Here is a 15,245-nt window from a genome sequence, read left to right as displayed (position 1 = left end):
TCTTCATCTCTCCATTAAGGTTTTTGTTATGCTTTACGACTCCTCTCAGTTTGTTTTGAGTATGCTCCCTCTCGGCACTCACCCCGCCACCCATCTTTGGAGACCCAAGGCCATGTGGGTGCTGCTGTTTAGGTGGCAATTATGCCACTAATGACCCCAGAAGAGTCAACACATTAAAGATAATGCATTAAAATTTATGGAAATCCTTAATTAGCTCAATGGTTGCTGAATGAAGCGGTAAACTGAGAGGCACTCGGTAATGACAACAAACTTTAAAGAAAGAAACAAACTAAAAGACAGACAAAAGAAAATAGGAACAGCTTCTTTCTACATGTTTTCCAGAGGGCTAGAAAGAAGGACGGCAGGGGAAAAGGACAGCATGTAGACAAGAGAGGAAAAGAGAGTGGAGACAGAAGTGGAGGATAAAGAGGGTGGTCTGCCTGAGACGGAAGAGAGAGGGAGAAAGAGAAAGACGGAGAGACAAACTGACAGAAACAAATTAAGAGACAGACAGTGATGAGATTTAGAGAAATAAATGTTGTTTATTCCAAAGCCAAGCACAATTAACTGTGGCACTGCCGGGCATAGCGGATGCTTCGGCATGCTGATTAGTCCAATGAGAGATGAGTGTTTCCTTGTGCCACCAGGAGAGAAGCAGGCAAACATATTATCACAAGGATAGATAAACAGAGGGCACAGAGCTTAGGGAAATAATGTGTGTGTCAGTGTTTGTGTGTGTGTGTGTGTGTGTTGCGGGGCAAAATAAGAGCAGAAGGTTTTGCCAGTTGCCCTGATACATCCTCTGTCCCCCAACCTGAGGGGAACAAGCAAAAACACTCTCTTCTTACTTTCTTTCACACTTGGCCTGGTTCTCTCTGTCTTTCTGTTCCCCCTTATCTTCCCTATCTTCATCACTGGAAGCACGCGCACACACACACACACACACACACACACACACACACACACACACACACACACCGTGATAGATCCAAACTTGGGGCAGACAGGAAATTACTATCCTACGATGGTGTGAAGAAGGAGGAGGGGAGAAAGGATGGAAAGGATAGGGAAGTAATGGTGTGTGTGTGTGTGTATGTGTGTGTGTGTGTTGCCTCTCATACATTACACCTGCCTGGTAGAATGGATTTCCACACTGAGCAACAATCAAGCACACTGGGGAAGACTGCAGTGTGTCTCTGTGTGTTAGAAACAATTTGTCATGCACGCACAGCTACACACAAACTAGGTGTGAGTAAGCATAAGTGTGTGTGTGTGTGTGTGCATAATTGCATTGTGCTTGAGCATCTGTTTAGACGTGATGTGCACCTTTAAAGTATAACTAAGTATAATGAAAACGGTTGATGTGGAATAGTTAAAGAAATTTTTTTTGTCAGAAGTAGAGATGTCCAGACCAAGTGTTTTTTGCTCCTGATCCCAATTCGAGTCATTTAATATTCAGTATCTGCTATTGCAGTCTGAATTTGATTCTTCTATTTTTATTCTCCCAGATTATACAGTTTTACAGTGCACACTTCAAGTACATTATTAAAACCAATCCAATGTATACCTAAGCTTGACAATAGCTCAGCATTACGAAAAAAATGTATCTAAGCTGTTTCTCTGATGCTTTTTTTTCTCCATTTAATGATAATGTATAAAATCACAAACCCTCTTAGTAATCCCTGTCGCCATTTCTATGTCTCTTTAAGGCCTCATTTACACCCCAAGCAATGTGTTCACGTAGTGCTCGCAAACGGTCGCTGTTTACTCGCGTTTTCATTTCAGTGAGCATGTTAAAGAGGCAACAGACAGCATTTTTTCCTAACATATCATTATGAAAATAAGGTGGGTTGCACAGGGTAATGGCCACAGTAAAATCAGACTATCAGCGTTTACATAGGTTACTTAGTGGATTTGCAATCTTTGTAATAAGCTTCTGCCATCGAAATTTCGCGGAAAAAAATCTGCTTTACGGCAGGAAACGCGTCATGTATTGCCAAACTGGTCGGTCATACTGAGGTCCTTGCTTAATACTGTGCATGAATTTCTTGTTTCACCTGCGTGTCACAGAAAACCATTTTTCTTCTGTAATCAACACTTGGATCAATTGCATTGGCAATAAATTGCTCATGTTGTTCACTCATACATGCACGCTGTTTCACTTTTTATGTTAACCTTTAACACCCCTAGACTGGGGCGTAACACTGCTCTTACACTCAAACAGAGCGGAGAGACAGACAGCGGAGGGTTGGAGAATTGATGAAGGCTGCACTCAGCGTTGCTGTGCATGAAGGTTTTGCAAGTATAAACATCTGTGTGACAGCTGATGTAAAACAGAGGATCAGATTGGGCTATTTATAATTCAATACAGCCAAACCTGATCAGTTAAAAAATGCCTTGGGTCAACCCCGATGTCAATCCTTGAGATCGGATTGGGACATCCCTTGTCAAAAGAACTGAGTTTTTCAGAAATTAAAGCCACAGAACCAACTGCCACCACTGACCGAGCAAGACCAATGGGTTGGATACTTACTGTATGGAGTTCTCTATGCGTGAGATGGTGAGGAAGGCTGCTAGGTTGGCGGTATATGAAGAGATGACAATAAGAGCAAACATCCACCAAACGCCCATCATCATCCTCGTAGCTAGAGTGGTGTAGGGCACTTCTCCACCTGAAATGAAAGAAAGGTGCATAAACTAATGTACAGTCACAGTCAAAAAAGGCATCACATTGATGCATACAAGCAACTCTTAGCTGCAGGAAGAAAAGCTGTTAAAACAGCAAAGCACATCCTGGAAGATTATGTTTGGATTAACAGAACTGATCTGATGCTTTGGCACAGATCTGATCTTCACATGGCAGCATAAAGTGGGAGACACTACAGAGAATTCAATCTTTGCTCTTCTAAAAAGACATCAAAAGCACAAATCTTTGCAACATCTCTGAGAAAGATAACATTTATATATTGAGGTAAAGGTGGCCTGTGTATGCAACTGTCTCCAACTCTCTGGGAACGTCTTTATACACAATCACTCTCGAAATGCCTGCAGGCACAACTGTTTGGACAGAAGTTAAAAAATGTAATGTGCCATTGCGATAAATTATCTTGAGAAACGTCTTGATCAATCTGAACAGAATGTGTAAATGCTTGTCAGGCTTTCCCATTAGGATTTAATGCTGCCTGGAGCACGTTACAATGAAAAGTGGCTTGTCCGTCTTCACATATAAAACCTCTTTATCCCCGTCTTGTGTTATAAACAGCTTTTGTGGCCTTGTCCTCTGAAATCTTGTTGTGCTAAAGTAAAAAACTAACCACCTCAGCTTTCTGCGAGCCTTAAAAAATGCCAGTCACTCTAACCCTGGCCATTGCAAAAAACAAACAAACAAAAAATCTATTTATTTGTGCGTTAATCAGGAAAGAAAATAGCATACATTTATCTTTGGCTTTTCTGTTGTGCTAGTCATACACTGAAATGCAGAGAGTAATGATTGATTTGCAGCCAGTGAGCTCTCCCTCACTGCCTTTATTGTAGCATGTTAGAAATTAGCCTTATTCATCCTTGTAGCAGGGGATCCCTGTTAAGTGGACTCAGACCGACAGACAATGCTCTCCTCGCTCCCACTTCCTCCAGTTCAGACTCAATCACATGTGATACCCATGTAATCCCATGTTCCCTTTATCTTCCTTTCTCTCCAATGGATTTCCTGCTTTTTCCATCTCCCTTTCAGGCCTTTTCTGCATCACTTACAGCATTTGATTTAATTCAAATTTGTTATCTCTCTCCCTCTCTATGCATTACTGTATCTTTCCCAGGCAATACATTTGCTGTTGACATCAGGCTTTACAACGAGCCCGAAGGCGGAGTGATGTGAAGTACTGTACCCTATATATTCAGTCCAAATAATCACTTTACATGTATGCCTGTGTGCTATTCTCCTTTTTATGCTGCATGCTTTTATGCAGAATTATTTGACATCTTGAGGTCTGCTGTGTGTTTTTAAAATGTGATGATCTTTTGTGGTTCTTTGAACATTTTCCCTGGAGAGTCACATATACAGCCCTGAGGTTATGAAATCCCTCTTTTCATTTCATGTGTCATTTATTTTTATCTGGTATCCAAACTGAGATTGGCATCTCTTATTGGAGACAGATTATAAAATAACAGAAAACAACGAGAAATGTCTAACCTGTAACCTGCTCAGCATTGGCATTATGTTTTGTGTCTATTTCTTTCTGGTCTCTGTAAACACATATACATATAGAACGTAACATATATGCCTTTGTATCAAATAGGTTTCAGAGAAAGAAAATGCAGAGTGCAGGCAATCAATTAAAATATAATAAATATGGAAATAATATTTTTTATAAAGTTCATGTGGTTAACTATTCATGAGAAATTACTGTGAATATGCCAGCAGGAAGATGAATTGAATCTTTTCCAGGACTGAATGCAAGCAGCAGGCACAGATGCTTTTTCTCCTAACGTGGGCTGCCAAAAGTGTCCAAATATATGCCAAACCGTGACTGCAGTATCTTGGACTTCAACAGCTTTTAAAACATGACCTTTGTGAATCATTCCACCCGCAGAAGGTATTTGGGGATTTGGGGTTTCACACTGGCAATATCCATGGAGGACCGATTAAGTTACCAGAAAAAACCCTATTGTGGAGTCTCTGAACAATTTTCATGTTGATTTCTGGCTGCACAACTTACTTTTATAGAATATTTAATACAGCTGGGAAAATGACTCTGCTGAGTTCTGACATCTAAATATCCCAAAAATCTGAAGGTGGGCAGACTTTTGTTTGGGTTCTTTTGGATATTTTATGGTTCCCTCTGTCCCTGGACAGTGTCTGAATCAAATCAAGATCAACTACAACAGACTTTTTGATAAGGTCGTATGTGTGTGTGTGTGTGTGTGTGTGTGTGTTCGAGAGGGACAGAGAGTCAGAGGGAGACAGACGGAGGTAACATCTCTGTAAGAGATTATATTAACTTGGATTTATGAAGCTCAATAAAACTAACTGAACACTGAGAAATGGGATGAAAGGCCCTTGACATAGTTTACCTGAAGACTGGTCTGGCATTGATTTTAAAGGTGCCGAAATGTCAGATATTTCCGGTTTACTACAGACTTAGAAATCAGCTCTTAAAATGTTGCAAAAATAGTAAGGTGCACAATAATTTATGTTCTTGTCATGCTGTCAGTGTCAGTCCCACTCTACGCTCATTACGGCTGGGGATCGTTTAAAATATTTCGATACCAGTACCGTTAAAGTGATACTGATACTAATAGAGTACTTCAATTAATACCCATAATTTGAATAGAGAGACTTGTAGTATAGCCATACTTTTGAACATGTTGTTGGCATCTCTGTGAGCTCAATTACCAACTCTGTCAATACACCACACTTGACCTCAACACACCACAGACTGCATGGGGTGTAGCTGCTGCGGCGCGAGTGTGAGCTGCACACTCGGGACAGTAGATAGGAGTCACACAATGACAGGGCTAACTGTTAGCACCACACTACTACCGGGTTTAACAACAGACCAAGCTGTTGTAGTGTGTTTAAGACTGTTTAATGGCTTGGTGTTGGATGTCCACTGCTGCTGCTGCTGCGTTAGCTCATGCTAACAGGGCAGACATTGTACTGACTGTTCACTAGGAAGAGAGCGGCCTTGGAAATGGCAGCAACAGAAAGCGTGTTGTAGGAGTTGCGACAGTCTGGGATCTGTCACTCAAAAGAACTGAAAGCAGGTATTGTTGACTGGAGACATTCTTATACTATGTGGTACCAGATCATTTCCTACAACACCAATACCCGGCCCTAATGCTCATGTTAATAAGCAGAACACATAAATACTTTTATGGTTAAATTCTTCACCTTTTTTCAATAATACCTGGTGAAGAGTTTTGTTAGATTGAAATGTTGCACAATTAAAATCACTGGGAGCAGTGTGCGGATCTCCTGTCTGAATTCTTCACCATTCAAGTGTCAGTAACTGCTGTTAGCCACTTAGGTGAGGCCCCAAGGCAGACCAAGAACATGCTGGAGGGACTATACATCCCATCTGGCCTTGGAACACCTTGGGGTCCCTCAGGAGGAGCTGGAAATCGTTGCTGGGGAGAGGGACAATGTATGGGTGGATGGATGGATAGTCAACATCACAGAAAGTCTGAATCCTCATGGGAAGAGCTGACCCGAGGAATTATATGTGTGAAGTTAAAACTAAATATCCAGTGTGGTGCTGTATAGAAACACCTTCCTTCTGTCAAGCAAAGGACATGAAATATTCATGCACCTACAGTCACGCATCACTGATCTATTAAACCAATGTATAAAGTGGCTGCTACCACTGCAATGTGCTATTAACTCTCATACTACAGTATACCGAATCACTGGGAACATTCTTCATACTGTGCTATATCAGAACCATCTTTCAGACAGGAGAATACACCCAGATGGATGTCACCATTGAGGAGGAATACAGGCAATCAACAAACCCTTCAAGTTGGTGAGGAATTGAGTCAGGACTATGTAGTATGTGTACACTTCTGTATCTTTTAATAAATTCTTTCCCTGTGCTGACTACAACAGCACCATGAGGATAAATAAGAAAGAAAAAACATGTTGATGAACATGTGTGCTGTATATTAGAAGTCTATGACTGGGCAGCCCTGATGGACATGTTGCTGCTTACACACAACCTCAGTATAGTCTGAACTCACCATGAGGTTTCACCCATAGACTGTATAAAAGCAATGGATTTAGCCAAGGTGGCATATTTGGACAAATTTAAATGGGTGAGTTATATAAAAATCAATCCCTCATACAGTTGTCATGAACAGGTAAATTTATTATAGACATCAAAACCATTTTTGTCACACTCAAAACACACATTAAACATGGCTTAATAGAGACTATTTCAAACACAAAAATCCCAAATCAGCTTCACTGTAACTTGCAGCATTCACAGACAAAGCACTTTGGCATTTTACATTGTATTAATTAGCATGGTGGCTAGCAGACTTTTCCTCCACTCATATGAAGCCAGGGACAACAGCAACATTTAACAAAGGTAATGTTACAAAATTTGGCTCCATTGCAACTCACAAGGTTCACTGACAAAACAACTGTCTTATATTAAACACGTTTTCCAAACAAATATAACATGTTAATGTTATTAGCACAAGACTATGGCATTTTACACTGTTTTAGCCTGGCGACAAGAAGAGATTTCTTCTGCTCATATGAGGCCAGGGAAAATCACACACTAGACTTAAAATGCAATTTTGTATGTTTCTTATCTGTGAAATGAAAGTAAATAAAAGCTTGGTTTCCACTGAGGGAAATGGTTTCTGGGGAGGTGCACATCAGGATACGATATAAAGTATGGCATAGGCTCTACACAGAAGTATAAATCCTGCATAATGGAGCGATGACCACTAGAAGTTGATTAGTTGAAATCTACAGTATATAGATAAACTGACTTCTGATTGTTTGTTGGTTGTATTTACACCTGAGTGAATGTACTGTTGGAATAAATTAGCTGTGTTTCTGTAGAGATACCTTCAATTAAGCTAACCAGGACAACTAAACGAAGCCAATGGTGACTCTTGTCTGTAAGGCTTAGAGTAAAGGAGCATCTTTTCAAGGCATTCTTCAAGGCACCTTTCAAGTGCTCCTATGGTTGCATTCCTGGAAAAACTCCTGTCAAAGGTAAGAAGGTGTGTGTGCCTCCGTCTGCATGTGTGCATGTTTATGAATTCCAGAGGAGGCATTGCTAGCATGAAGCAGCTTTTGTAGATGTCAGCTTGGCAGCTTCAAAGGCACCCTATTGTGTCCCCTCAATATAGCTCTCCATTCTTACCACCACGTCTCTCCATGCTTCCCCTCTCATTCTCTGCTGTGTTCCCCTGTAGCTGCGGGCAAACAACATTTCTCTATTTCATCTGACTCCACTGGAAACAGGAAATCAAAATCAAAATTAAATGTGCTATTTTACTGCAAAACATTTTGAAAATCAATGTTTCTTTCAAAAAAAAAAAAAAAAAAGATGGTATTTTTTCCACTACTATTAGCAGAACCTTATGTGTGGCTTACTTCCTGTGTGCTTTCTTTGATTGACTGAGTGACTGGATTGCTGGATGTCTACATAACTGATTGGTTCATTAGGTAGCTGGCTGGCAGCCTGGTCCTTTGACTGTGTGACTGACTGATTGACTACTTTGCTGGCCTCTGAGCTGCCCAACAGATGCCTTTGCCTGCCTTTAAATCGTGTTTATTCCTTTTGATTTGTGATATGCGCTTGTTTCTTTTAACAGTACTCCTAAGATTATCTCCTTTTGGTTGTCATATTGCTAAGCTTTGAGAATCTTTTCTTAGCAGTGCTGTATTTAACATAAATACAGTTACATAAAATCTGAGAGCTGCCCGGCACCACTTCACCACTACACAAGCTGCAGTCTCCCACTCTTGGCTGCTGAGCAGTTTGGCTAGTAATTAGTCCTTCCACCTCTTTCTAATCCTCTCTGTTTTTATTAAAAGATTCTCTCAGACATTCCCTCTATCTCCGGTTTAATTCTCATCTCCTATCTTCCTGCCTTTTGGCTCATGTAGCTAAATGAACACACAAAACACAGATGAGTGTGTCACTGAGTCCCAAGGAAAAAGGGAACAAGAGGGAGAATAAAAAGCTGAGAGACAGATAATCCAGAATACTTTGAGCGGATGACTAATGGACTAGATATAGTTTTAATAAAAATGTGCAGTGCAGAAAAACTACAATTATGTTAGGGTTTTATCTAAGTTAACTTGTTTCGACCAATTTTTTTAAACCATCAGAGTAATGTGATTTATATGGCAAAAACGTATTATGTTGATCATCTCCTTTCTGTTGATTGTAATTGATCTGCTCATTTAGGAACGTGCCCAAATATCTAGCAAGAACATCAAGTCCTCGGATATGCAACAGCACCAGATACAACCCTCATCCCTCAGTTTTGGAACAAACTAATCAGAGAGGAACATAATTGGGCCAAAACGCCCTTGATCTTGCGTGTATCCGTGCAGTAAATCTGATGAGGTGACTGAGAGGCCAGGACATTTTGTGGAGGACGTTGGTACAAGTTGAGACATGCATGGAGCCTTTTCACTACTGCTTGTAAAACTTTTATTAACTTACTTTTGGAGTTACTTTTGACTTTTTCTGGTCTTTGAGTTGAGTCTGTTCTTAGTAAGAGTCGGTGCTTGGGCTCGGTGGTGTCCTTTGTACCATCTGCTGGATGATTGAGTGTTGTGAGCCTTAAGTGCTAATGATTTTTTAGGAAGGAACTAAAGGGGAACTAAAAATCCCGGCATATTTTACTTTAATTAGCTAGTTTTATCTGATCACTGTGTTACAGTCTATGTCTTGATCTTAATGTTTTGATTACTGATATTTCTAGGTTAAGAAAGAGCAGAGAGAAACAGCGCCAATAAACTGTTATTATCCATCCATCCATCCATCCATTTTTATCCACTTATCCAGGGATGGGTCGCAGGGGCAGCAGGCCAAGCAAAGCACCCCAGACGTCCCTCTCCCCAGCACCGCTTTCCAGCTCCTCCTGGGGGACCTCAAGGTGTTCCCAGGCCAGTTGAGATATGTAATCCCTCCAGCATGTTCTGGGTCTGCCCCGGGGCATCTTACCAGTGGGATGTGCCCGAAACACCTCCAGCAGGAGGCACCCATGGGGTATCCTGATCAGATGCCCGAACCACCCAAACTGACCCCTTTCGATGCGAAGGAGCAGTGGCTCTACTCTGAGCTCCCTCTGGATGCCCAAACTCATTTCTGCAGCTTGTATCGGCGATCTCATTCTTTCAGTCACTGCCCAGAGCTTATGACCATAGGTTGGATTATGTATTTCCCATTTTCTTTGTTATGCCTTTTATGTTGGTTTTATGCAGACAATGTCAGAATAATGTACAGATGTCACCCCTTTCAAATGACATAATTAACCGAGCCCTGCATTACAGCACAGTAACCTAGAGTGGAACTTAGTGTAGAGCAACAGAGGGAGGTAACCCTGTCCCAACTCTGTTAATTAATAGATTAATGTATAATTCCTGTGTCTCTTGTATCTCCACTAAGGTCAAAAGAGATATTGGCGAGCACCAAATTCCCCCCGATGACAAATTTCAAAGAATACTTTGAACTGATTTCTTGTTTTTCCTTATCTTAATTACTGTATATGTCTGTGATTACTTGACATCAAGCAGTAGCCCATTTCCGTCTGATATGATAGCTTGATGGATTATTATGTCAACACATAAGTCACTTCTTTATGTACTTTTCACTTTGATATCAACAATCAGGATGCTACATAGTTTGACGGTAAAGGATTCAGTTTGTTCAGAACAAAATGAGGACAGGAGGCACCGTTTGAGTGACATCTATAATTATCATTAATAATTTTTTATCTAATAAATGGATCACCACCTACAGCTTCCCTTTAAAACAATGTATGAAAAAGTGATTACAAGATAAGTCAATATAATTTGTCCTTCATTAACTATAATTTCCACTATAATTACAAAACAGCAACATAAAGTCATCAGACAGTATCCAGCTTGCAATGTCTAACTTCTAGTCTTTTGTTATGTACAGGTGTTTTGTAAGAAAATCTTAATGACAACAATGCATTGCAGAGGAGGAAAGAGGGAGTACAGCAGCCTGATGGAGAAGTTTATCCTATTTGTCAAGTGTTAAGTGATTCAAAGGGGGTGAACTGCCGGCAATAGTGGCTGGACATATTGGTGATAAGGACTAACTCTGCTACTATGCGTGGCCTGTAGACAATGGCTGCTACACTCTTCCCTGCATTCTGTCAGTGTAAACAGGCACCTTCAGTCACTAGTTTATTTTTCTGAAGTGTGCTGAGAGGTACTTGTGCAGCCACGTGGCTGTGTAATCTCACCCCACAACAGCATCAGCAGCAGCAGCATGTTTTAATTATCAATCTCTCTTCCTCTTTCCCGCACTCTGCTTCTCCTTCTACAACTTTAGACAGTGAGGAGAGTTCACGGTGTCTGTCCACAGCTCTGGAAATCCACTTCTATCAAACGTTCCATCATTTTTTAAAATCTACATTCCCGCTGCCAACTGTTCCGAGGCTCCTCTTCAAAGTTAAAGCATCACACTCCAGTTTTTCTTGGATGAAAGAAGACTAGAACAGTTCATGAGAGCTTTTTAAATGAGGAAAGGAGAGCTGGAATATGTTCAGCTGATGTCAGCTCCCAGTTGGAATCATTGCAATCTTGCCACAAAATGATGTAACTTCTTTTTTTTCCTCTCTTTCTTAAGTACAATTTGGACAATTTTTTCTTTCACAGCCCTGAAAAGTGTCTCGGTGAAGGACATTCTGGCAGGGCGGTACAGTGATAGATTCACAACAGATAGGTGAATAGATACAGATAAATAGCATCTGGCAAGACCGTTGCATTAGTGTACCATTACGTACAAATCAGAGGTAAAAATGTCAAAAAAGATTTGACATTGAAGAAAAATAGGGAGTGCTGCACTGGGTCAAGAAACTTAGTGTTGACGAGGTCAAAGTAAAAACGATTTGACATTTTTTAAAAAAAGAAAAAAGAACGAACGAAAGAAAGAATACAGGTTCTATTTTAAAAGCTGAATCACAAAAGCATTTATATGGATCCAGGATACCATTAGGCACAAGAGCTGGATGAAATGGAAGATAAATTATAAACTTCACAGTCAGTGACATTAGTCATCTTTTATGTGTTAACAGCTGAACCAATCACAGTGGTTACCATGGCATCTCTTCATTTAATGCATGTATAGGTCCTGTTTGTAAATTTGTGTGTATTTGGGGCCTGTGTGTATAAAGTACTATTTGGACGGGATTAGTTTTACATAGGGATGTGGACTAATGTCAGTCTACCACAGGATGTCTGTAATAAAAATGTTCAGTTTGCACGGGATAAGAAATCTCCGTAATTCTACCAGAGATGGGAGTGTTAACTCGGTTTGTGCCCTGGCGTCACCTCCCTGTCGGCATGTGCATGCTATGTTGCTTCCTGTAAGCATCAGCTGAAAGATAATAATAATTAATGATTAGCCCAATATGAATTATTGCCCATGATCAGGATTGTGTGAACACAAGAATAACACAACCACAAGTTTCGTGGCTCTGAAAAGTGCTTTCTTCTCGAACTTTTTGATTGGTCTCCCACGTAGGGCTATGCGATCATTAAAAGAATGTCCACTATCACGACTGCCGACAACACCAAATGTTTCTTCAAGCGTCTCCATCATTGAAAAAACATGGAAAACTAGTTGTAAACAGGACTTGATGAAAAATGTACATACATTTTTACAGAGGATCGCGTTCACATGGGATTAATATTACCAAAGGTATTTTCTCCGAACAGTTTTACAGAAGGTAAAAGTCGGCATAATTTCAACTGATATTATCCGTAATGATTACAGACATGGCGCGTTCGGACAGGACTAAAATCCCTGGTAATAATTACTTCACCCCACATCTCCACCTTAAACTAATCCCGTCCGAATAGATGTTATGACAACAGAGTGAAAAAATTGAATTTCCCCTCAAGGATTTATTAAGTATATCTTCTTCTTATAGTATGTGAAAATGGCCAACAACAAGTTGAAGTGCAATCCACATGTCTGGATATGACATGTTTGTAGGAGAGGAGGATTTAGTGCCTTTTGAGTGTGTGGTTGAGTGAGAGGGAGAGTGGCAGTGGATGAACTCAGAGCAGACAGGTGTTGGTGATTGGAGCAGAGAGTAAATTACAGTAAAGCTGTCAAATGAAGCTCAGCGTAAGTTCAATCAGGATGACTGTTTATGTTTTATTCATTTATTCATTCCACTGCTTCCTCCAATCAGCTGATTATGGGCGTTAGCTTTCTAGGTAGCCAATCAAACTTTGCCACAATCTCTTTCAACCGTTCTTGTTGCTACTGTCAAACTTCAAATCTACTCTCCTCTGTCAGCTGTCATTTTAGGCAGAATCGTCGCGCCCTCCTCCACCCCCATCACCTCCAGCCACCTCATCCAGAGCCCAGGACGAGCTCATCAAAAGCCTGCCCCTCTTGACATTTAGATCCTCAGCTCTTCATCTCATCACCACCACTACCACCACCAGCAGCATCTAGCCTCCATAGGAAGGTTCTCTAATCTACTATGTCTTTACCACCCTCTTGAAATATATGACATCATGATGTAGTCTAATCAACAAAGGCTTTTTACATTTCCTGTGCACATGTTCTTTTCTGTCAGAACAAGTATCTCCTGATTGAAGGGGTAACTATACAATGTAGGTTTCAGTTTGTCCATGAGGAAATGCTGCAGCTTAGACCAGCATTCATGCTTCAGCTTCCACACCGTGGTCTGAAAGCTGAAGTATGAATGGTTATAACAACATGTTCACAATGAGTCAACGTGCACTTTAGCTTGTGTGATTTGTGACAGAACTGACTGGAGATCATTAAGATTCATACTTATTTTTTCATATATTATGTTCACACACCAGGCCTGTTGTTATGCAGTGCTTTATTGTTCTGTTTTCAGATTTCATTTAAGTCAGGTCATGTTTACATGTTTGAAAGGTTTGAAGTTACACACTAAAATATTCTACTGTGAATGAAGGTTTGAACAATTCCATAGCTAAATAAATATATGATAATCATATCAATTCATGCATAAATTCATCTCATTACATCATAACATGTAAGCCTGGCTGACATGAGAGAGCACTGTATATGTTGAGTGTATTCACTGATGAGTTGGTGATATTGTAGGATGATTAATTTCTTGTGTATAGGAAAGAAAACAGAAGACAAGGAACTGTTAATATTTAAATTGCATACTGAATCACAATCACAATATTGATCTAAAAAAAAAAAATCTTAATTTGATGATTTTGCCATATTGTTCAGTCCTTGGAGCAATGTACAGACATACTGCACAGCATTAAAAAATGTGCTGCCAAAGGCAGCTGACTTTTAATGCTGAATTTACATTTCTTGAGATATTGAATTCCTGGTCATGTCATGTTTTTTTTCATGCGTAGTATTGCATATTTTTATTTTGTAACTCAATGATCCGCACAAAAGCTGTAACTGACAGCTACAGTTGGTGTAGGCTACATCAAAACCAGAACAAAAAAACGCCTGGAAGGGGGGTTTCATATAAAGCAGTAGTGGGTGAGAGATACAGTGATGATAGGAATCACCTATTTTTCTTTTGCTGAATACTTTACTCGTATTCTTGCCATGCTATGCTCACAGTTAATTTTAATTTCATGCCAATCTAAATATTTATACCAAAGACTGTTCACATCGTTCTTCTCTAGTTGTGTTACACACGTGTACAGTACCAAAGGGACATGCAACCAGCATCAGCAAAATACCAACATGTAGGGGTGCTCTCACTTGTCTTTGTGCTGCCAGAAAACTGAGCCCTTCCCGATGATAGTGAGGCTCTTTGAATCTGGGGTTATTAAGGAACAGAAAACTTAAGGCCTTTTCTAAACAATTATGGGTAACACTTTACTTGGAGGTATCAACATAAGGGTGACATGACACTGTCACAACTATGACATGACACTGTCATGAACTTGTCATAAACATTTATGACTGCTGTCATTAAAGGTAAGATCTGGAGGATTTTCAAACAAAACAAAATATAGACATATACAAATGAAATCCTGCTTAATCATCACCTATGGGCTTCTATTCATGTGTGGTGGTGACTCTGTTTGCAGAGCTCCTGCCCTTTAACTGTATTTTGATGTTTTTGTGAGCTCGGACCGCTTCTGGGCGGAGATTTCCCCAGCGCAATGAGAGAGCGCAGATGCCGTGTTTGAGCGTGTCCAAGCATGCACCAGCGCGAGCCTTGCCTGAACCTCTTCTGTGAAGCCTTCTTCCGTACCTCCGGGCTCCATACAGCCGGGAGAGTTGAGCCTGATAGGAGGGGCCGAATTTGAATGTGTGTTTACAAACAGCAACTGGAAAATTCTCCAGACCCTACCTTTAAGTGTCATTCAGTTTTTGTAATGACAAGTTGACATTGTTTGGGTTGTCTTGATTATGACAAGTTGACATTAACGTGACATTACCAGAAGTTGTCTTTGTCATGACAAGTTGACATTAAATTTGTTTGGGATGTCCTTGTAATGACAAGTTGACATTAACCAGGATGACATT

General features: G+C 40.4%; 1 protein-coding gene across 4 annotated transcripts in view; it reads right to left on the bottom strand.

The window, feature by feature from the left end:
* grid2 (glutamate receptor, ionotropic, delta 2) overlaps window positions 1-15,245 on the bottom strand; it is a 713,868-nt gene that overhangs the window by 92,554 nt on the left and 606,069 nt on the right. For all 4 annotated transcript variants that reach the window (XR_007449482.1, XM_049577883.1, XM_049577882.1 and 1 more), the window contains exon 12: window positions 2,534-2,672. Coding sequence is in view for 3 of the 4 variants with exons in the window: in XM_049577883.1 (XP_049433840.1) it covers window positions 2,534-2,672 (139 nt within the window). In the remaining variant the exon portion in view is untranslated. The remainder of the gene's footprint in view (window positions 1-2,533; window positions 2,673-15,245) is intronic.

The sequence above is a fragment of the Epinephelus fuscoguttatus genome, linkage group LG6 (assembly GCF_011397635.1).
Source record: "Epinephelus fuscoguttatus linkage group LG6, E.fuscoguttatus.final_Chr_v1".
Lineage (NCBI taxonomy): Eukaryota > Metazoa > Chordata > Actinopteri > Perciformes > Serranidae > Epinephelus > Epinephelus fuscoguttatus.
The sequence above is the reverse complement of the archived record's forward strand: the minus strand, read 5'-3'. Positions and strand labels throughout refer to the sequence as shown.